This window comes from Toxotes jaculatrix, chromosome 10 (genome assembly GCF_017976425.1).
Source record: "Toxotes jaculatrix isolate fToxJac2 chromosome 10, fToxJac2.pri, whole genome shotgun sequence".
NCBI lineage: Eukaryota > Metazoa > Chordata > Actinopteri > Toxotidae > Toxotes > Toxotes jaculatrix.
The window spans coordinates 22,139,865-22,162,353 of record NC_054403.1 but is presented as its reverse complement, the minus strand read 5'-3'; the positions used below and the strand labels follow the sequence as shown (position 1 = coordinate 22,162,353).

The 22,489-nt window shown below is 40.9% G+C and overlaps 1 protein-coding gene across 4 annotated transcripts in view; it reads left to right on the top strand.

Moving 5' to 3' along the window:
- fam13b (family with sequence similarity 13 member B) overlaps positions 1-22,087 on the top strand; it is a 65,763-nt gene extending 43,676 nt beyond the window's left edge. For 2 of the 4 annotated variants that reach the window (XM_041048395.1, XM_041048394.1), the window contains exons 8-24: positions 3,748-3,792; positions 7,156-7,251; positions 7,793-7,940; positions 9,689-9,786; positions 10,808-10,859; positions 11,117-11,246; positions 11,921-11,992; positions 12,705-12,978; positions 13,144-13,285; positions 13,392-13,473; positions 14,154-14,351; positions 15,101-15,315; positions 15,482-15,565; positions 15,650-15,745; positions 15,874-16,247; positions 17,109-17,210; positions 17,670-22,087. In XM_041048395.1, coding sequence (XP_040904329.1) covers positions 3,748-3,792; positions 7,156-7,251; positions 7,793-7,940; positions 9,689-9,786; positions 10,808-10,859; positions 11,117-11,246; positions 11,921-11,992; positions 12,705-12,978; positions 13,144-13,285; positions 13,392-13,473; positions 14,154-14,351; positions 15,101-15,315; positions 15,482-15,565; positions 15,650-15,745; positions 15,874-16,247; positions 17,109-17,210; positions 17,670-17,793 — 2,332 coding nt within the window. In that variant the 3' untranslated portion in view covers positions 17,794-22,087. The remainder of the gene's footprint in view (positions 1-3,747; positions 3,793-7,155; positions 7,252-7,792; positions 7,941-9,688; positions 9,787-10,807; positions 10,860-11,116; positions 11,247-11,920; positions 11,993-12,704; positions 12,979-13,143; positions 13,286-13,391; positions 13,474-14,153; positions 14,352-15,100; positions 15,316-15,481; positions 15,566-15,649; positions 15,746-15,873; positions 16,248-17,108; positions 17,211-17,669) is intronic. The other 2 variants (XM_041048396.1, XM_041048397.1) reach the window with 2 other exon arrangements.
- The last annotated feature ends 402 nt before the right edge of the window (positions 22,088-22,489 follow it).

Here is a 22,489-nt window from a genome sequence, read left to right as displayed (position 1 = left end):
TGACTTTTACTAGTTGTGATTGACATTTTTCAGCAGTTCAGCAATCTGGACTTCGTTGTGAGAATGTTTGTAACTTTTATCACCATGGCACGAACTTTTGTGACATACACACACTGAACCCGTGCTGGAAAATATAACAGTTTTAGTGCAAGCTATCAGCAGTCTTGCATCATCGCCTTGTGACTCTGCAAGAGGAATGATGAATCAAAGGGGGGTTGAGGAGGTAAAGAAGGGGCTGTGGAAGATTTGTTGAGTCACATAAACAAAATAGATCATTAATCTCAGATGGCCAAATGTCTGTGGGATAATTAAGAGAAAACAAAGGAAGGAAGGCTGTATTGGTCATTTATTCCCTCAAGTGCAAAGCAGCTGATGGAAACAAACAAATGAACACTATCGAGACAGAAAACCAAACATCTTAAATCTTTGACCTGCTCTCGGTTCAAGTTGTGGATATTTTGAATGCAAACATCTGTTCTAAGAGTCTGTGAGAGTTTCTTGGCCCCATCATGAAGGACTGTAAATGTTTACTGTTACAGAGGCAGTAAGAAGAGCTGTTTATGACACATAAGATGATGCTTATAATTCTGCGTGAGCGTTTCTTGTCAGTCGGATTTGGTGTCTGTGTCTTGTAGTGTGTGCATGTGAGGGAAGGAAAAGCTCACAGTGTACGTCTGACATAGTTGTAATCCAAGGCAATGAAATATCTCTGCTTGTGCAGGCTGGTGTGTATGTGTGGTAAGAGTTTGTGTGTGTGCGCATGAGTAGATGCATAGACTGCAGTAGTCTGTACCTCCCGGCCAGAACGGAGTACAGTCAGGTTTGCTGACAACAGCACCTCTGTAGAATTGCAACTGACCTCGAACTCACCTTACACACACTCAAACACACACACTCTTTATCGCATATTCTCTGTATCTGTTTCCTTTATATCGAGCTATCAGAATAATTGTTTTAAGTAATGTAAGAACGCCCTTGAATAGTCTTTTTCCACTTGACCGTCAGGACCGAGAACACAAAACCACAGTCACTCCGAGATGTTTTTTGTGTTTAGTCATTCAGTCAGCTGAGACTAAGCTGATACACAGCTCTGCAGTATGTACTCTTAGCTGTATGAAACTGATACACTTGCCCTACATTTGTGATAAAGGCACAATACTACCATCTGTTTAGGCCAGTAGATACTAGAACGGCAAAAACTTTTCTCCAATGTTTATATACACTGTTTATTAGGTACATAGTAAAAATATAGATATAGCAAAAACTGAACATTGTAACCTTCATGAAGGTGGGATTTATTGAAGGACTGTTTTATTAGTTTTGGCTAGGTGTACCTAATAAACTGCTCACTGAGTGCAGTACCAAGCACAATCACAATTAGAAATCTATCAAAACAATGCATTTATGACACCTTCTTTTACAAGCATTTTATGGTGCTCTTATATAAAACCATTACATTGTCAATTCATAAAGTTTTAAAGCAGTTTTCAAAACAGGATCATAAAGATTATTGTTTTTAATGCAGCCATAAATGTAAAGTGAACATGAGGGTGATATCAAAATTTGTTAGTACTAAAATGAGAAAAATACAGATGAGTAAATGATTGTATGAGCAGATAAGTGACTTTTTTGATGTTATCAGTTATTTAATTAATTAATTTATTTATTTTATTTAAATGAAAATGCAGGTTCTTTATTCAGCCCTCAGGTGATGCACACATGCCTCCACTTACCTGCTGCAGCAGAGATTTCTGCTGGCATCAACATGAGGGATCTGGTTAGTAGATAGCAGATTAGCCTGAAGTGATCTGAATGAATCTGGCAAGCATTTTGTTTTACTCTGCCACTCACATCAGTTGCTTTTAAGATGCACTGTAGTTGATTAAGCAATTAGTGAAATCAAAATAGCAAACTAATACTGACTAATGTATTTTTACCTTATTTTATATAAAAATCAAATCAAGTCAGAGGGTAGTTGTAGAGGTTTGATAGGACGAGGCAGTTGACAGGTTTGTAAGCAGGTGAAATCTTTCAGCCAGCCATTACTGGCTAAATAAAACCATTGACCATTTGGTAGCAACTATGACATTATAAAAAAACAGTACTATTACGTCACTATCAAAGGTTTCACAGTATTACTGCCAACACACTGCTAACCAAAAGATGTGACTCCTTAATACATTCTGAAGGTCTTATCTCTGTCTTTGGCCACTACTTCCACCCTGCCTGTAGGACAGGACCTGATCTAATCCAACCTACTTGTAGAACTTTTGAAAGCCAAGCCTTTATTCAGTAACTAGTGCTCTCTTGGCATCCTTGTACATGTGGCAACTTTAGGCTAAAAACTACAGCAGAAATAAATTCTTAACTTTTATATGCCATAAAATGGTTTGGAGACACATCCATAAAAAAAGATGTACATACTGTTAGCTGGAGTGTTGGCAACATGGGCATCCAGCAGCAAGGAAAACTGCAAGAATCACTGACGTCATCAAGACCTCTTCCAAATCACTCTCTACTACATCAGGACACAGAATTCTCCATGATCCTGTTTGCTCTTTATAGTGTCCTAGCCATGGAAATGCCCTAAAGGACTCTATAAAGGGTGTCATGTATGGTCCTTCAGGGCTCAACTGACGCCGATAGAAATGTTATCTTTGCTGCTTAGGGAGCTTGAGGAGGGCAAGAACGCCCCGAGGGGCCCAACAACGGTTTTAGTTTAAGTCCTCAGGGGAAAAATGGTGTACGATCAGATATTATCTTTGCTACTTAAGGCCCATGGAGGTTATGTAACGTCCTTGAGGGTCCTATCAAGGATCTATTGTTAGTGATGCAGCCACCCAGTGTGGTTCCTTATTGTACAACTCAGCAGGAGAGTCTGCTATCAGATGTTATCTTTGCCTTCGAAGGGACAGTCTCTGCCGTAGGGAGCCTGCAGGGTGCATTACTGTTTAAAGGGCAGTCCCCCATGTTGATGAACATGAGAGAAACGGAGAGGATGTAAACTCAGTCCGGATAATCACTGATTCAAAATAGATGTGTGTCTATATATATATAAATATGTGAGACTTACCCATGCACTTGGGCATAATCTGAATGACCTTGTGTTGTGTGTGTGTAAGGGTGTTACATAAAGCTGGAGTTCTGGCATGCCTGTCACTGAGTGTGTCTGTAAGGCCAGCAGCAAGCTGCTGAATGAAGGGGCACATCTAAGCCACTTCCTTGTTTCATACACACACACACACACACACACACACTCTTTCTTGCTTATGGAGGAACATCGAAGAACAAATATGACATGACACACACCCTTCTATCTGATCAGCAGGATTTAGCAGACCTCTGTAGCCTAAATAACAATCTGCCCACCCAGAGTGGCGCCACTGACTGAGACGTGTGTGTGCGCGTGCGTGTGCATGGTGGCACAAGAGATTTTATATTCTCATCACTGTAACTAAGATGTTTATTTAATTCTTTTTCAGTGTTTGGTCTTCCCTTTATCTCTTTAGCACACAGTATACACAGATGCATTCATGGTTAACATCTTTATTGTCATTCTTCTTCCCTGTTTTGGCTCGTGCTGCCTGACACCCACACCCTCCAAGGTCATTTCATGTCAGTATGGGAGCAGGGGAGTACGCGATGTTCTAACCATGTTGTCCTTTTCCCTCCTCTCTCTCTCTCTCTCTCTCTCTCTCTCTCTCTCTCTCTCTCTCTCTCTCTCTCTCTCTCTCTCTTTCTCTACAGCTCCCACCTCTCTGCTATATCCATCCTGCCTGCTGACTCTGCTGAGTAAGTCCACACACACACACACACACACATACTACAGTAATTTTATCCACTTACAATAATATACATAGACACTTCTTTATGTGCACACACACATATACACACCTAAGATTCTTGCTACCTAAGGAACTAGTCTGACAAATCATTTCTGTGCAACTAATTGGATAAAAATATCAAAGCAAGCTGTTATATCCTGCTATTTTGATTATGAGAGTAATAGAAAAACTGCAAAAAAGGAGTAAAAGAGAGACTGAGGTTAGCTGAAGTGTGAAGAGGGAGTAAAAGACAGATAAAACAACAGGAATGAAGAGAGGAGAAGTGTGGGCAGCGCTGAGAAGAGTCGAGCTGAGAGAAAAGTAGGAGGTTAAGAGGAAGTAATAAGGAGGAAAGCTGACCTTGTGTTTTGATTAGGAAGCTAAACTAAAGCGTTTTGCATGGCTTGGTGATTTCACAGCCCCAAGGATATGAACTCAGCAATCACATGACTTTCAGGCCTCTGCTTCTTCACTGCGTGACATGCAAACAGAATAAAACCATTTTCTATGGTGCTGTACTTACAGTATATGTGAGTTAAATGACCTGAAGGCCCGAGGGCACTAACTCAAGCTGTTTCAATGCTCAGGAACAACAAGTCAGACTGTAATTCAGTAGTCTAAGGCATCAGTAACAAAAGAGAACAAAATGGATGAAAATGGTGCTGTTGAACCATTTACATCTGTTAACATCAACATATTGTAGGCCTGGCTCTTAATAAATAAATAAAAATAACTGTTAGTTGCAGCTCTATAAGAGTTTTACAAATGGATGAACAGAGTGAAAGGCAACACAGAAAGGAAAAAAACAGTTTTAACCAGTAATTCCTTGGACGAGGGTGTCAGTTGGTCTGCTTGGCTCTGAACAGTTTGAGACACATACCGTGTGCTGTACAGGAGGTTGAAAGTAAGCACTTAATTTCTTTCACATCATTTCATTTGCTGTAACACCCTTCAGTAATTTAATGAAGTACATGCCATGAAAATTTAAATATAAATAAATATAATGCTTAGAGTACACTATCATGAATACTAATCTTGCTAGCTAGTACTGGATAACATGTTGCTTGAGTTTCGTTCGCCAGATATTTGTCTCTAAGGTATCATGTGAGTACATTACCTGCTTGCACATTTCCAGAAGTGCATTAGATAACTGAAAGAGCCTCGGTTTCCCTTGTCTTGTGTCCCTGAGTGTTATTAATGTCTTCTCTTTCCTCTGGCTACCAGGACATGTTCAAAAGGCCTTTCCACTGTTGTTTGGGAGGCATGGAACGATTTAGACAAAATTTACACGGCAGTGTCAAAAACACATGGTGCTTCTCTGGGCACTGAGCGTGTGCTCTGTAAGCATGTGTGTGGCTGTTTGTGTGTGATGGATAGTTGTTGTTAGTGGAGCTTCTTGCAGCGAGTGGCAGAACTGCTGCTGCAGGCGAAAGTGGGCATGTGGTCAAGGGAAAGGTGTGTGTGTGTGTGTGTGTGTGTGTGTGTGTGTGTGTGTGTGTGTGTGTGTGTGTGTGGCTGATATATCAACAACTCACACATTTATTTGACCTGAGACCAGCACTTTAATGAGTTTTTGCCTTAAATGGACATAGTTATGAAACCCAGACGCAGTTATGTTGTAGCTCCAAGTCTTCATTCAAAATCATTTAACTTTGTTGGTGACTACATACCATATAGGGGCATAGAGCCAATTTAATTAAATAATAGAGATGCTATATAAAACTGTATAAATATACAGAAAAAAGTTGTGGGGACACAGATTTAACCTGATGACCAGATGAAGCACAAACCATCAGGGGAGCAGTTGGTGTGGAGGAGTTGGAGAGAGCTGGGAGTTTTCCCAGTTAATGTCTTTTTCTAACACTTCTTCAGCCTCTACTGCTCTCTGAGCTGGAGGAGAGACAAAGCTAACAGACTTCAAGAAGCCAGAGTGAATGATGAAGAAATACATGATGATCACACACACGTGCAGTCCAGTAAATAAAGCAAACTAAATAATGTCTTGCTAGAGCCTGTGGATCTAGTGAAGTCAGTGTGTGACTGCTGTTGTTACCTTTTATAGGCTGTAATGTCCTCTCTCCTCCCCAGCTCCAGTTTAAGCATTATTAGTCCTCTTAGAACATGACCAGGTTATTGACTTAATGAAGACCCGTTGAATAACCCAGAATGGAAAGGGAACAGTTTCAATGATTACTAGGCTCTCAAAATGTTTGGTGCATCATCAGCCTTTAGTAAATGTCTCTTCCTGTATAAACCTCATTGTCATATATTTACCTGTACTTGGCAAGGTGCTGAACTACAGCCATTTGTCTGTTAATTGATTAGTAGAGGTCTTTCTATTCATTAATAGAGGTTGATGACAGGTAGGATTATGTGAAGAGGATTACATGTGGTTCCAGAGATGTAGGCTTTAGCTTGCATATCATTACTGTGTACTGCCAAGCCTCACTCTGAAATCAAAGATCTTAATTAAATGGGTGAAAAATCCACTAAGCTTATTGGATTCACTATAACTGAACAGTAGAGCGTATAAATTAATCTAATGTAGAGACAATTCAGAAATTTAACACAATGGAGAGTTTTATTGTAGTATATTTTAGTTCTGGATATACTAATGTATGGGTTTTTTTATAAATATGATTACAATGCTGGTTAAAGTTCAAAAGTACTTGCACAAAATCCTAATTTTATAGCATTATGACCCATGGCAGGTGGTACTTCTATATTTTAATGGTTACACAGACTTTGACATTATTTAGTTTGTTTGTAGATACACTGTAGTTTCATGAGACAGAATCACTGGTACTGGAATCATGATTATGCTTGTTAGTATTTCAAGTTTTACCATTTGAAACTACAGCTGTCTGTATGAACCGCTCTCATAAAAGCAGGAACCCAGAATGAATCCAAAACTAAAGCCACCTCCCACGGGTGGTGCCGTCCAGAGTGGGACTCAAACCCACGACCCCGAGACATTGAGTCTCATGCTCTACCAACTGAGCTAACTGGGTGACACCATTTGTGTGGGTTTACTTGAATATTTCTACTGGTGGTCTTTTGAATACTACGTTAGAGTCCCACCACTACTGAACAAACAGAGAAAACATGGTCACATGATCTCATCCAAAGTAGTATAGTGAGTGTATTTTAAGGTGTCACAAAAACCTGTTAGTTTCCCTGTTTGTTTGCATAGAAGCTAGAATACAAAACAAAACCTAAAAACATGTTATTCTAAATGCAGTTTTTAGTCAAAACAAAGTCAAAATAATAGATTTTCAGACTCCACACACAGTTAAAGATGTAAACACCAGTGTGTTTTTGTGTTTTCCAGGATAATTCAGCGAACCATCAGGGCAGCAGTGGAGCAGCACTTCTTTGAGCTGAAAACATCCATCGACCAAGGCCTCAGCAACTATGACAGCCAGGGGTGAGAGCATACACACAGGAGCATTGACAAAATCACAATGCAATACAGATTTACACAACCAGAAAAAAACAAAAACATTATAATTAAGTAGAAGCACTTACCACCAAATTTCTAACACACCTTTGGCAAACTTGATATTTGCACCTGCTGGTTACACAGATTCCTGAGTGGCTGAAAGTGGCATCAGATGACTTTACAGAAACATATCTGACATAGCGAACATTGTGTACAAAGGCACAAAAACAACCAGATGGCTCAGGTTACCAGTAAACACGTTGACAGCAGCGATGTTAATAAGTAAAATGTACATGTTGAGAGGAGCAGCTGTTCAGTGGTCAGTCACCTTCAAGACAAAACAAGATGTCGAGGACTTAGTGGGTTTCCAACATTGAGGAGACACGACACCGTAAAGGTTGTAAACTTCATACTAAAATAGGAAGCTTTATCCCAGCCTGCATAGCAAGCAGTGTTAAATTATTAGTTTGCATTTAAAATCTAGGTACTTTCATTATTCATCAACTTTTTGAATGTTATTTTCCAGGGTGAGTCCCAGTGAGCCTGCAGACGAAGGTTGCCATGGAGACGACGAGCAACAAACAGACCCTGAGGACTGTCCCTGTGACACAGAAGGGGAGACCCCACTCACAGAGACTGAGCAACACATACAGCAAAGCCAGACGGACACACAGGTTCGTGGGTGACACAGAAACACACACACACATATGTTCATACCACACATGTACCTGTACATACTATCAATGCTTTAGCTTGCATGTTTCACACACATACTAAATGTTAACGTGAATGTAACAATGGCAAAAGCATAACTGTCTCCTTTATAAACAAAAATTGAAAGTGAAAACATTTGACAACACACACACACACACACACACACAGACCATGGAGATTTCCCTAAAACACACACACACAATGCACAGACTCAGACCAGTTGCTGTGTGGGCTGGCAGCATATTTCCCATAACTAACCTCCTTCCTGTCTCAGTTTGTTGGTTCATTCCAAGGCTGAATGTTTGATACTATCAGCACAGTCCATCTTTGTTCTGTTTCAGATGCTACAATAGCTTGAATTCTACCAGGGCAGCAAGCAGAGACAACAACAGTCCTGTTGCACAAATACACATGCTCAGACACACACACACATCATCAGTGAATACAGGGATACATACAGGCAGTGTTTTGTTTTAACTAAAATATAGTGATGAGGGAATGACATAAAGCTGATGAATATATATATATATATATATATATATATATATATATATATATATATATATATATATATATATATATATATATATATATATATATAAACAAAATGGTGAATCAGCTTTTCAAGGTCATGTCTGGACAACAGGCCACTGATTCTTAAATAATTGTTTTAAGTGATTAGAGGCTGATGTCACCATTGACTTTATTGTGAAATCCGAAAATTGAGGTCTAAATCTAATGTGACACCCAGATGTCTTGGAGATCCTACATTTTTAGTGAGTCTTGTCACAGGGAAAATCAGAACCACTTTACTCTACAACCCCCCTTGAGCCTCAGTGGGTCTTGTCCCCAGAACCATTTTAGTGTCCAGGCAACAGGAGAGAGGTGAGGAGCAGCAGCCAACATGGTGGTCAGAGCGAGATGTGTCCTGGGACTGATGAGGAACCTGACATTTATGTAAACAATAATCTGTGTCTAGTTATTTAAATGAATCTTTAAGAATGACATCAGTGCATGGGCACTAAACTACAGCTCACACAGCATTTATTCTCTTCACATCACTGTAGTAGTACCATTGTGATGTGCTATTTGTACAAATACAGTACATTCACACTAACATGCATACACACTGAGACATCATATGGCTCTTTATTACAACTCATTCATTCCACAGAGTCATGTGATAGCTTCCTCTTCATAAAGACCCACAACATTTCTGTTCTAAACTTGTACAGTTTACTTCAGTTCAGTGACCACATACAATGACTTTAACCTCCAGTGTGGATGTTTAGGACCTAAAATCATAAATAACTTTGCAGTTACAATGAAACTGACCAGCTTTGGGTAGAGTTAGATCCAGTTGTTGGCAGTGGTAATGGTAAAACCCCTTCATCTGAACTTTGGGATTTTTTTTTTTCTTATATTGGAGCTTTGAGCTCCAGTATAAGCTGTGTGCCATTTATTTGTATTTTCGAGGTGAAGAACAAAAACCCTGTTACTTAATACTCAGAGTGAAGTGAAACTGCACACACATGATGTATGCATTTTCTGAGAATAGGGATGCACCTGTTTATGTTGAGTCCCAATGTTACACAGTTTCTATTCTTGCCCATTCATGTCTCTTGCTCTGCTGGTTTTGTTTATCTCTCATTCTCATTCATGAATACAAGTAAGCTAATCAGACATTCTTGCTGTTGCTTTCTCCCAGGACTCACTGGACTCTGGCACCACCCTGGAGGAGAGCTTGGTAATGGACCTGGATGCTGAGGCTGTCAGAGATGCTGAGAACAACATCAACACTGCCAGGTGAGCTACCTGATTTATAGTTAGTTTGAACCAACAAATAAGCAGGTTTTTAATACTAGTAGTTCATATTCCAAGAGAAGAATTTTTTTTTAATAGATCAAGACACATTTGGACTCAGTTTAGACTTTTTCAGAATTTACACGTGATAGATGTGTGTTATACTATATGTAGCCTAGTGAATCTCAGTGATGTGGAGAGTTGCTTCTTCCTTCCTTCAGTCTTTCCCACAGAGTGAAATTCTTTGAGTCAGTAATGTTGTCATGCACTTATCACTTGACACCTCACGTTTATAAATCACTTCGACATGCTGTCTGAGCCGGAGCTAATTTTTACGCTGCATCTGGAACAGATCTGTATTATCTCCACCTCTCACATGTAGCACATATTAACTCACACTGCAAGTTTGTGTAGCGTAACACCTCATATGTCATACTGTATCATTCCTCCAGCTTGTGATTGTTAACAAGCATAGATAATGTACCATGTTCCAAACTGGTTCAGACAGGCAGTGTTTTAATACTGTTTCACACCTATTCAGGAAAAATGGGCAAAGGCTAATAAGCAGGACAAAGCCAGTGATAGATCAGTCGGCGCAGCACTGATTTCAGTTGCAACAAATGGAAGAGTGGAGAATTGTAGCAGCAGCTTTGGGAGTTTTTCCCATGAGAAATCACTCATAATGTGGAAAAGCTTAAAAGTACTTTGGGACCTCTTATGTTTTGAAATTGTTCTGGGGAGAGTTGGATCAAAAATGGTTTTCGTTTTTGCTCAAAGCCAAAGACTACTAGCAAGTGTTTGCAGTGAGAAGCTCAAAGAGAAAAAAAACGCTTTTCTAGATTCATTTACACAAGAATAACCAACAAACATGAGCAAAATTATTGAGACAGGTATTTCCTGTAAAAATCACAATTTGAAAAATGTGTGTGTAAGAGTTTTTGGTAGAATTTGAAGTATTTTGTTCTCTATGTTTAGTCCTAATTATTTTTTAAGTAAATCTTATGTTTCTTCTGTTTTATTTCAGGCAGGACAATCAACCCTGTGACACCATGGAGCAGATTGACACCATAAGCTGTGTAAGTATCAATATGTGGGAATGTATCACAGTGTGTGTCTGTGATGTGTAAACACATTTAGAAAAATACACAATACACAACATCTCTCTGCCTACTACATTTTTCCTTCCTCATTTTTCCTCCTTTTGTTCCCTTATAATTTATTTCTGTCATCGATCCACACTTTTCTCCTCACTTTTCTGCTGTTATCTTCAGTTATTTGCACCTATCATCTTCAGATTTGTTTCTGTAATCTCTCTCCTTCTCTCTCCCTCTAGGATTCGAGTTCACGTCGCTGCGATCAGAACGCCAACACCAGCGAGACCAACAAGAGCCACCTGTCGCCATGCCAACCAAACTCTGGCCACAACCCCCATCTCCAACTCTTCCCTGACAACCAATGGGAAGGTAGGAATCCCCTCGTCACGGCAGTACCAGAACACTCTCTGTACAACAGGAAAAAAAAAGAACATGAAATACAAATAGTTTTAAGATATTTTGAGATTTAGTGTCAAGTACTTGAATAGCATTAGAGAAAGGACAGGCCCTGATTAATCTGTTATTCAACTATTTTAAACATTGCCCAGTTTCAGCTTCTCATATCTGAGAATTTTATGCTTTTCCTTCGTCATACACAAGAGTAAACAAAATTAATCAAGAGAATTAACTAATAATCAAAATATTTTTTGGTTGCAGCTCTACTTCCAAAACTGGCTTTTAGGACATTAGAAAATTAAATATCTGAAATGAAAATTCATGTCTATGCTCATAAGCTCATATATTTTCTTTCTAACACGTATTTTCATAATTAATAGTTGAAGTGTTAAGTTTATAAAATGTCTGATCATAGTAGTAAATAAATCACCATTGCAATTTTCCAATGTGACTGAGGAAAAGCTTGACCTGATTTGTTTGTGTGTATACCAAACACATAGACACCCACACAGAATGAAGGTTGGCGAGTGAAGTTGTTAGGAATGATTGACCTTACCGCTCCTCTTCTCCTGCTGCCTCTCTCCCTCCTCCTCCACCTCTTTCTTATTCCCCTCTTCCTCCCTCTTGTCTTCCTTCCATCCAAACAGCGTCACCCCCCTCCCATCTCCACCTCCCTCCCATAGACTTCTCATGTATGCATCTGCAAAAAGAAGGCCAAGGTAAGTAGTTTCATATCTGCCCGACCATTCACCAGTCTACCCATCCCTCCTTTCATCCTATCTTTGTTGATTTTTATTTATTTTATTTATTTATTTATTTAATTAATTAATTTTTTTTTTTTTTTTTTTTTTTTATGATGGCTGCTTGCTGGTTTGGACACAGTACGGGAAACTTCATTAACATATTCTCACAGTTTGAAATTTGTTTCTGTGATACTGATGATGAATAAGTCCCTGCATGTAAAACGCTTTTCCATCAGATTTGATAAGACAGCTGGTTTTACCTCCTCTCTTTGCTCGCCTCTCCTGCTGCAGGGTCACTGTGCAGGTTGATCAGGACACATTTCCTCTCTGAATACACTCTTTCCCCTGACTCTGCTCTCTGTGCCTCACCCCTGTCTCGTTATCTCTCTAACCCCTCCTTCACCCTCTCCTTACCCCCCTTTTTTCCCCTCGACTCAGCTCGTTAGGGCAGCACTGACAATAAGTGAGTGACTCAGCAGGGTACTGAAGAAGAAAATTAATTTGTTGTTGAATGTGTCAGCTCCCGGGCAACTTTCATGTGTGTCTTATTGATATGTACACCACCTATTTCACATGCAGCACTCTTGATAGTCAGGGATTAAGTTCAGCTTTTCTCTCCCTCCTTCCCTAACCATCGTTGAATTTCTCTGACTTCCCTTTCTCTCTGTTTCTTTGCTCGTCTCTCCAGACCCCATCCCAGCTTACAAATCCTGGCAGGATGACAACGAGAGCGGAGAGGCACAGCTCTCCCCGCTGGCCGGCCGCATGGTTCCTCTTCCCCCGCTGCCCCTGGAGGAGGACGGCGAAGACGAGGAGGGGGAAGAAGGGCAGGACGCCTCCCCCTCATCTTCCCGCTCCCACCCTCACCTTCTGGCTCGACGCTTCCTCGACTTCGGCGCGCACAGTGCCCAGCGCTTCCTCCAGCAGGACCCAGATGCCACCTCACCCACCAAAGCACAGAGGTACAATGAAGCACAGACATCCAGCAGAATGTATATATATGTGTGTGTGTGTGTGTGTGTGTGTGTGTATATATATATATAGAGTGAAGTAAGATCATATATGTTTGGTTTGTCGTGTACTTTGGGCAGTTCATCCATATCCCATGCATCCTCTGTCACTCCCAGGCCGCGGCGAGCATCATTTGGCTCCAAAGAGGCGATGAGAGGAGGAGATTCAGTGACCCACCAACTCACCAAGAAGCTACAGCACCTGAAGAAAAAAATCAAACAGTTTGAGGAGCAGTTTGAGAAGGAGAGAAACTATAAGGTAAAAAACTAACCACTCAAGTTGCTGTTGTAAATCCTCCAGCATTGTCCTGACCTTTTCGCTAAGACACCAACTCTTCCTCTGCCTCCTCCTCCTCTCTCTACAGCCCTCTCATGGAGACAAGGCAGCTAACCCCAAAGTCCTCAAATGGATGACTGACCTCACCAAGATCCGCAGGCAGATAAAAGGTAGAGCCACTCGCTCTTTCTCCTGTGAATGTGTGTGTGTGTGTTTGTTTCGGGGTTAGAGTGTGTGCCATCCTGTTCTACGCTGGACAGCTTGACCCTCCTCACTCCTAACCTTTGACCTTTGTAACAACACCGCATGTATGCTGGTTTAACACACATGAGCAGACACGCACATGCTAGGGGTTGACGTGACTCTCATATGCGTGGCTCCCACCCTCCAATGTGCTGGTGCGTCCTTGTGAACCCACATTCATTACCTGTGGGGTGAGTTCAGTTAGGTGAAACACCTGATTGCAAAAATAATTGGAAAAATCTTCAAACATACTTCTTCTTGATCAGTAAGGAACTGGTATTCATTCTTATTAACTGAGCCCGAACATAGGTGTGAAAAGGGGTAAAGAGTAATGATAATTTCTACACTGTGGCTTCTTTCTTCTCACAGTCCATTGTTTCACCATACTGAACAAACCCGGTGACACTCGTCCACCTCCTCTCTGTGAGGTGACGGCTCTCCTCTTTGGAGAACGCAGTGGCCGAAACATTTCTCTCTCTGTTTCAAATCAAAATTGAAAAACAACAATAACGCGAGCACCCGCTCTCCACTTTCCTCCCTCCTCCTCCACCTCCTATCGCCCAACGACCGATTGATTGATTGATTGACTGACTGATCGGCCAACCAGGACGCCAGCACCACCTTTTACCCAGAAGCACGCTGAGGCACCAGGCTTTGCTCCATTCACACAGACGCCACCATGCTCCCCCTTCCCCTTCCTCCTCCTCCTCCACTTCCTCCTCCTCTATCTGCTCACCTCCCCATCACACACTCACCCCCCCGCTCCACCCCTACTCAGGCCTGAGCTCTAGACCGTTTCACCTCAGTAAGTACCAACCCCTCAGTAAGTAGACATTACATACACTACTGGCAGTCACAATGAGGCGGCATTGTGGGAGCATCTTGCTTCTTTCTTTTGGTGTACTTCCTGTTGAAGCAGCATGTTGGCACGGGATATTTGACTAGAGGTGTCTCTCCAGAGTGTGAAGTAACATGAGGAAGACAAGGGTTTTGATTTGAAAATAAAAACAATATATTTGAGGTGTGTGTTGATTAATAGACATGGACTCTTTTCTGACAAGGTGTAAAGAAATTCACTTTATATCAAGTGTGTTCAGAACTTTTTATTATATAAATTTCTTCTTTCTAAGCTGTTGGTACATAGCAACTGAACAGAACTTAAATTAAAATCTCACATTCTGTTTTTCTGAGGAAACAACTGCAGTTGTGTAAACCTTCAGCAAACCATCAGCAGCACTATATCTCATCTGTAACTTTAAGTTTGCCCTGAGGACTTTTGAATGTATTGGGCATTTTGCTTGGTGTGGTGGTGTGTGTTGTCTAAGCTTGCTTGTCTTTCTCATATTGTGATTAGTTCACCTTAACCACCACAGCTGTCTATTAAACACCTGCATGTTTGATCGTCCGATCAAAGATGTTTTATTTTATGTGCTGTCACTTAAGATTTTCTCCCCATTCTCTCATTTTCTGCAACCACTTTTCCTGTCCCCGTTCCTTCTTTTATACTTTACCCTCTCTATCTCTTCCTCCACCACTTTATCCCTCCGTCCTCAGATGCCAAACACCGTGTAGAGAGCGAGCTCGGCCCCCAGACTCGTCCTCGGAGCAACACTTTGCCCAAGAGCTTTGGCTCCACGCTGGATCAAGGCGCCTACGATGCGGCAGGGGAGGTGAAGGGTCCGCATCCCACCAGGGAGGAAACACTGGAGCTGATCCAGCGCAGGGTCAAAGGGAAGAGGCAGGAGGACGGCTGGCCTGATGACATCAAGGTGAGTAGCAGATGTTTTTACCACTGGACTGAATCAGGACTCATGTTTAAGGCCCGGCACACCCACAGGTGTTTTCAACTGCCACGTGAACAAAGCATTGTAATACTGAGCTACATATTATATCACTGTTGAATGATTAACTGTGTCCATCTTTCTGTCTCTGTAGAAGATGACAAAGGAGCAGTTGTCCTGTGAGAAGACAGTCCTGCAGAAGAACCTGCTGCACTATGAAGGCCTGCACGGTCGACCGGTAAGTTACCGGCATCACAAATCCTGATTAGATTTCATGGAAACACACTGTCACACTCTTTCTAACCAGTTCTTTCTCTCTCAGGTGACCAGAGAGGAGCGCCTGGTGGTGAAGCCTCTCTATGATCGCTACAGATTGGTCAAACAAATGCTCACCAGAGTCAGCATCACACCCATCACAGTAAGTACACAAACACAGTATTTATTATACAGTGAAAGCAACAGCAACATAGTCAATAATGATCTAAGTTAGTTGAACAATTTCAAAATGATGCAGACACAGCCATTAAAAATACCTGCCCCCCCCAGGTGTCCCCCTCCAGCAAGAGGCGGAGCCAGACCCTCCAGCCAATCATAGAGGGTGAAACTGCCCATTTCTGGGAGGAGATTAAAGAGGAGGAGGAGGAGGAGCGGAAAGGTGGCGGAGGAGAAGAAGATGAGAAGGAGGAGGAGAGGGAGGAGGAGGAAGAAGAGGAGGAAGAGGAGGGAGAGAGCAGCGGCGGGGAGATGCAGAGCTCCGAGGTCATCATGGCCGTCGATCTTGTGTCCCCGACCGACAGGCAAGTGAGGAGCCAGAACCAACCTGACAGACAGAGCGACTGTCCAATGAGAGCCAAGCTGGAGGAGGGGTCAGGGAGGTTGGCGCTGGACCTGCGACTCTCCAGCTCCAACGCCTCGTCCATGTAAGGGAAAAAAAAAACACAGAGTTAATGTACATCCTCTTACACAGATTTAAGGAGAACACATTTGCTGCATCTACTTTAAATGTTTCCTTCATAAAAGACACTGGGAGAGTGGTCAAAACACATGCTCCATAACTGGAATGTCTCTGTTTGATTAAACTGTCCATTAAAGACAAAAGTGCCAAAAAGTAATCATAAAAAACTGCCCAAATAAAAAGATGTGGATACAGTGACATTTCCATGGTGACTGCTATTTAAGAAATTATCTGTGACAGACACGTCTGTTTATTCCTGTGGGTGTCAGGTGGTTGACAGTAAGTTGACAGAATACACACAGTACACAACTTAAAAAAGGGACGAGGGGGATAAAAAATACTTTGCAGTTACTGTGATTAATTATCCAGTTTGGACAATTTTGTGAGCTTTTTTTGGTTTTAATTAATATCAGCCACTCTGATTATCCTTTACTTTGCAGACACCAACAGGAATAATGTGAGACAGAGGGACATCACAGGTTTTATCTGTCTGTCTGTAATCTCTTTAACATGTCACCAAGCTCATAGCTGAAGTTAATCTTAACCTTAATCTCCTACATCAGATCAGTTGTGTACATCCAGGTCTCTTACCTAGACATGATCCTGACAGCTGATCCCTCTCACCACCACAGTTCAATTCCTGCCTTCCTTTCTTCTCTGGACTCAGTTCTTCATTTATGGGTCAAGATCCAAATGGTTCCTGTTGGCGGAAAAAAAAAATCCATGTATTTAAAGTTGATGTGTTGATGTGCGTCTCAGGTCTGCCAGAACTAAACCTCCATTCTTACTAATGGAGTGCATCCTCATGTATCTCTTCATCCTCCAGGCCAGAGCTGCTGGAACAGCTGTGGAAGGCCAGAGCAGAGAAGAAGAAACTGAGGAAGACCATCAAAGAGTTTGAAGAAGATTTCTATCAGCATAATGGAAGGTATACAGTCTTAACACTTATTTATCCAAGCGAAGCAGCTGAAATCCTCTCCCAAATCCAGCAGCGTTAGCAACAGCAGTGTGACTGCAAACATTCAGCTACTTCAGTTCATCCAGTAAAACAACTTCAGTGAGAAACAGTGATAGTTTACAGTTAGTGAGCAGTTAGTTATAATTTTATATATATAGATACAGTTTCGACAAAACAAGCAAACTGGAGACATTACTGCTGCTTCTGAGAAATTCTGAATGCCATTTTTTTTAACACTTTGCAGGTTAAACAATCAGTAATTAAAAAGAACGACGTCTCATGTCTGTTGGATTGAATCGTTTGGCAAATTCAAATCCCCTCTGAGTATCTCCACAGGGACCATTCGAGTTTCAGTTCCTTGCTCAATGGCAAGCTTCAGCGGGACACAACAAAGAGATCTAATTCTCCTCACTCTCTCCTCTGCTTTAGGAATGTCCAGAAGGAGGACCGGGTGCCGATGCTGGAGGAGTACAGAGAGTATAAGAGGATCAAGGCCAAACTCCGCCTCCTGGAAGTCCTCATCAGCAAACAGGATTCCTCCAAATCCATCTAGACCCGCCTTCCTCACACACCCGCTATCAACGCACACATCAGCGGTCATCACTGCTGCGAGGACCCGCCCGGGATGTCCATCGGCCCATCAGACATCATCACACCTGGGAGGGTTTAACAAACACTCCAGCCAACGACAGAAACCACATAGAGACGAGTCAAGACCCTCAGGCAGAAATCACCATCACTGCTCGGTCTGCTGCAGTCGTGTCACGGTAAAAACAAAGACAACAAAATGCCAGTGACGTGCTGGTTCAGGAGGTAAAACACTGACCTATGAAGCTTTCAAAATACTATGAATTTACTTTTGTGGACACAGTTCATTTTCAGACCGAACCTGTACAATCACAGGAACCAAGCTGTTTGTAGTATCAGTATTAGAACGAGGGAAGGGAATTTCTTCCTGACGAGTCAATAAGAAGTTGTAAGTAATTAGTCAGAGAAACATTTGAAAACATTTCAGATCCTTTTTAACATTTGATCGGCCCAGTTTGCCAAATCGAATGTGCCACAAACTTTTAGCTGCTGAGTTAGTTTGTAGTGCTCATAGTTACTGGGACTATTTAGCTGAGCCCCGTGTGTGAGCAGTGTGTGTGATTGAATATTTTACAGCAAACCAAGCACTGAAAAGTCTGTTTTTAGCTTTTTTTCAAATCACAAAAATCACTCAAAACTGTTAACTTCTATAAATGTAAAACTACATTTTTTTTACCTCCATGTCAGAATTCAGTAATATGGACAAATCTGTCTTTTGCCAAAGTTCAGTTTAATTATAACAACATTAAAGCTGTAAACGTGTGTATTTACAGTTATTTTCTGTGACATGACTGCAGCACCGTCACCGGTCAAACTTAAAAATCACTCCCATTAGCTACAGCTAATCTCCGCTGCCTCATCTGACTTCATATCATCTCAAACACAGCCACAGAGAAAAACAAGTCATCACTGTGCCCGTCATCATCAACATCAACATCCCACCAACCTGACCGAAGACTTTGCACTTGTTTTCTCATGTCTCATTTCCTCGTCTTCTGAGGGAAAAAACAAACAAACAAAAAAAAAACATTGACTTTTTTTCATTTCAAGAACTTTTCTGTTGTCGGTCTTTGTTCTTCATGTTTTTTTTTTCCTTTCACTCTGAGGAATCTTATCGGACAGCTCGAGGACTGACATTTTAGACGTTCTTTACTCAAGACGCGTTTGTTTGGAACGTGGTTCAGTTTGAACAGTCCCTCTCTCGCCTTGCTTCAGGGAGTCACGATTTTAAACCTAATCTTAAACCTGCCTCCTTGGCGCGAGACGATTGATTATTTTTATTCTGTCGATAGAACTTCATCTAACATCCTCACATCCTGGATGCTTCTGACTGATTTTAAAATTAATTGACAAAGTTTAAAAACAAGTTTGTGCGTGTATTCTTGTTAAAAAAAATTGTACTCATACATGTTTGTTTGAGAGACACTGGTGTTCAAGTTCAATGGAAAACAATATCTGTTGGAACCCAAGGGAAAATTTAAAAAATGACAAAGTCCCAGTGAGACCTTGGAGATGTTGTGAAAGACGGATTCTCATTTTCTTTTCCATTTATTTCTGTTCTTCAGCATTTTCTATTACTTTTTCTTTCTGTTTTTCAGTAAGATGTACCAGCGGGTTGGTGTTCAGAGCGGTCACGGTTTTGCAAAAAAAACAAAACAGAATGTAGTTTCCAATGAGCCTCTTGCTCAGATCAGGAGATTTTACGATGCAGATGGATATGGTTGTTGCAGAAATCATCTGGAAAATTCTGCACTGCAGTTCTTTTGGTCGTTGACGTGTTTGTTGTTTTTCTGTTTACTGTTAACTTGTTCAGTTTGCTGCATGAAGATGTGGCAGGTTCAGAGGGATTATGGGTGATGAATGCGGAGAAGAGGAGCCAGTGTCTTTTCCATGTTGCTGCTGCTTCTCTGAAACCAAAAGCATGTTGCTAACGGGTGAAGGTATCCGCGTAGTTTGACATCCAGTTTCCTGAGGTGGGGGGGAGTGGGAGGCGTGGGGGGGGGGAGTGGGAGGCGTGGGGGGGCGTGGGGAGGCAACGGGGGGGATTAGTGAGCAGTTGCTGTGCAGCTGCTGCAGAAAAACTCCTTCTTTCCCTGGTTGAAGTTTGACTGTAGCTTTAAAGGCTCTTTTGCATCGATGAGGCACCAACACTGCCAGCACTGATTTTTAGTTTAACAGCGAAGAAGGTAAACACAACAGCAACCTCAGCTGCGTCTCTGTCCTTGGTCAAATCTGTCGTTCCAGTGAAGTTTCATTTCCTGCTGGCAGGTAAAATGAGGGCAGGTGAGGAGGAGAAGGTCTATTCTGAGGCCTGATGCATGCCGACGAGTTTGTCCTCTTCATTCTTCTCCTCCTCAAGGGCCATGTTGTCTTGTATAAGACTGGATTCAAGATGTCAAAATGTGGGGACGAAGAAATTTCCAACAGTCGATTGTGGCTTTAACTGGTAAGTTAGCGAAGCGGCTGTTTAGGGAATGAAGTTCTATTATCAGAACCTCAGTAGCTGGTTAATTGAGGGACGTTGTAGCTGTCGAAGGCAGATAAGACAAAAAACGTGCTTTTCTTACTGTATCGATATACATTTACCTGCCAGAATCAAAGCTGACTGCAGACGTGGTGGTTTGAAAGTTTGGAATGAGACTAAAAGTTGAACTTTGAGAACAAAACGGGGGAGGGGGCGCAGTGCGTGTTTGTCGGGACGGCAAAGGAAGTTATTGATGTAAAAAGATGTTATTTGCACAGCATTCACAGAATGCAGCCCTTTTGTGTTTTTTTCATTTGTTTTTCTAAAAATGAAGCACTACTTCTATACAAATATAAATATATACTGTACATAAAAAAAGACACCCGAAGGAATGAATGTCAGAAATGTTTAAATTATTTCAAACATTACGTTTGGCCCCCTTTGGTTCATTTTATTTGTGATGCCCTGAGAATGTGTTTGTTTTTTTTTAAAATTACCATTATAAATATTACTATTACTATCATAACAATTATTTTGTGTGATGATGACAATAATAATAATCCTTTTGTATCTACTCACAAACTGTAAAACCAGCTGTAGAAGTTAGCACTGTGTGTGGCTAATCAAACATGAACCTGCTTCGTTTTCTGATTTATTTTGTCGCTCTGTGTAATATAAGTTAAAATAGAAGCAGTTCTGTAGTGAGCTTGCATGGCAAACGAGAACATACATAGTACAAAACGAAAACATTATGTATTGTTTGTTATTTGTGCCATGAAGAAGCAGCAATAATAAAACTCTGCGTGGAGGTTTTACAGTATCGGGTCGTGGGTAATGATGGGTTGGATCGATGTGTGAATATTCTGAGGTAAATATTTTTTTTTTAAGTCTACTTCAACAGTTTTCAGTCTGACACACACACACACACACTCTGCTTAGATGTTGTGTTTTTACCACTGTTGTCAGCATAATGTTCGTGTTGGCGCTGCTGAAAAACCAAAATATGAATAAATCTGTTAAACACCAAGGTAAACAGGGATCGAAAAGCCAATGACAGATGTGTCGTATCTGAAAACATTCCAGTTTTTATCATCATTTAAAGAGTGGAAACTATCCATCATTAGTCTCTGAAAGGCTTTTGAGTTTTTACATTTGGCGCCGCCTCAGTTTGTCAAAAATCAGCGTTTTGTTTTACATTGTGCCTGCAACAGAGTGGTAAAACATCACATGTGGTTCACACGCTGTAAACTGTAAATGTATTCTGTCTCTGTTGGTGTACAGGATGTTTCATCTCACACTTACCCATCCAACAGTGCATGGTTATTTCACACACCTGGGATTCACGGCAGAAGTCACTGTCAAAGACGTTTCACAGGTCAGTGCTGCTCCTGCAAGGGATAATCATTTGTTTTTTTTTGGTCAAAACTGGCAAAATAGAAAGAGATCAAATATACATGTTACAATTTTGAATAAACAGAGGCCTTAACATTTAAAGAAAGCTGGGGAAAAAAAGATTTGTGCTGGCAGTGTTTAGATTTCTGTTCTATTCACAAACAGATGAATTTCTGAACTTCACAACATCTTTGACGCTGAATTTTGCTGTAAATTCCTTTGTACCTAAGAGGACTTCAACCTGAGGGACAGGTTGTAAACTGCTCCCTCTTGCCTCCTTCAGGTCATCTGTGTTTTATCACATCAATATATTGTATGTATCTGTAAATGTTTTCATACTTTGTGAATGCTTTTTTCTGTTATTTCTTCATTAACAAAAAGGATGAGAAAATACAATCAGTAACAAACATTTACACATGAAAATAAAAATTGACAAGCTTGCCACATCAGTTTTCCTCGTTCTTGAGTCAAATACAGCAAACTATAAACAGGTTGTAGTGTAACCCAGTATAAATAAAGCTGTAACCATTGATCAATCAACAGAAAATTTATCAGCAATTATTAATTTAAGTTTTTAAGCTTAGTCATCTTAGTCTGTGGGAAATTAGAACGGGCATTTTTCACAATTTTTCTGACATGGACAAAACAATTAGAAAATAACTGATAATGAAAATAATCAACTGAGAATCACATTAACTGTGACAACTCGGAAAAACTTATGACAGAATTCATTTTACGCAAGATTTCATGGCCCATTATGTTTTTAAAAAATGAAACAAAATATTTAAAAAATGTAAATAATACT